Here is a 1,076-nt window from a genome sequence, read left to right as displayed (position 1 = left end):
CAGGCCAAGAAGGCAATGCCCAAGGACAGCGTGCGGAAGAAGCGGGCCCTGCTGGTGAATGCCGGCCTGGCTTTGGCCCCAGACACCTTCCAGATCGTGCTGGACAGCGAGAACGAGGCCAAAGGTCAGCGCCGTGCCCCACTCCCCCCATGCGCAGGCAGGTCCCCAGCGTGTTAGCCAGCAGGGCGGAGGGCTCGGTTCTGGCTCTGGGCGGCGAGGTCCGGCACACAGGCGTGGCCAGGCTGGCTCTGCTGGGAGCCGGCGCGAGGCAGTTCGGCTGGCGGCCGCCCCTCCCCCCGCTTCTCCCGCCGGGGTCCTTGCGCCCAGGACACCATCCTGGTGGGGCCGGGTGGGACCACCCGGCCGCCTTCGCCTGGAGGTGACCCCTGCGTCACCGTCCAGGCAGGGCCACACTCCAGGTCCAGTGGGCTCCCTCCTTGGACCCTGTGGGGAGCACCGCACCACGCATGCCCCTGTCTGTGGGCCAAGGACAGGTCCCCGAGCCTGCGGGGCTGCCCAGGGCCCTCCTGCATCAGCCCCGCCTTTTGTCCCAGGGGGGCCTGGCCAACCTGGGGGCACCAGAGTTCTGTCCGGCCAGGTGTGCTCCCGCTCCCTCGCCAGGCTGAAGATGATGTACGGGCGTGTTCTGAGCAGGGTGGCGGGCTTGGGCCAGATGTGGGGGGGCGCTGGGGCGGGGCCGGGGGGGCCGGGCCTTTGTCGCCTGGCTTGGGTGCAGGGTGGCTGCCTCTCACCTCTGTCCTAGCCCGTCCAGGTGCCTGGGCAGCCAGGGTGGGCTCTGGTGGGCGGGGGTCTCCAGGCAGGGAGATGCCGACACCGGCCCCCAGGCTCGTTGGGCTGCTCCCACCCCAGGGAGAGGGGCGTGGCCGTGACGGCCCCTGGGGCCACAGAGCCCTGAGCGGGCCCTGGCTTTCCACCCCAGTGTCCACTGGCAAGCACAGGGGCCGGTTCAGCCACCTGTTCGCCAAGGCCCGGCACCACACCGTCTGCGTGGACAAAGCTGCTGGGCACCTGCGGCGCTTGGGGGTCAAGAATGACCAGGAGAGGTGGGTGGGCCC

General features: G+C 71.3%; 1 protein-coding gene across 1 annotated transcript in view; it reads left to right on the top strand.

Moving 5' to 3' along the window:
- The window catches only part of CFAP46 (cilia and flagella associated protein 46), a 45,173-nt gene that overhangs the window by 7,780 nt on the left and 36,317 nt on the right, over positions 1-1,076 (top strand). Inside the window, exons 7-8 of the mRNA XM_012734814.1 lie at positions 4-124; positions 941-1,064. Coding sequence (XP_012590268.1) covers positions 4-124; positions 941-1,064 — 245 coding nt within the window. The remainder of the gene's footprint in view (positions 1-3; positions 125-940; positions 1,065-1,076) is intronic.

The sequence above is a fragment of the Condylura cristata genome, unplaced genomic scaffold, assembly GCF_000260355.1.
Source record: "Condylura cristata isolate star-nosed mole 26May11 unplaced genomic scaffold, ConCri1.0 scaffold00074, whole genome shotgun sequence".
Taxonomy (NCBI): Eukaryota; Metazoa; Chordata; class Mammalia; order Eulipotyphla; family Talpidae; genus Condylura; species Condylura cristata.
This window is presented reverse-complemented; position numbering and strand designations above follow the sequence as displayed.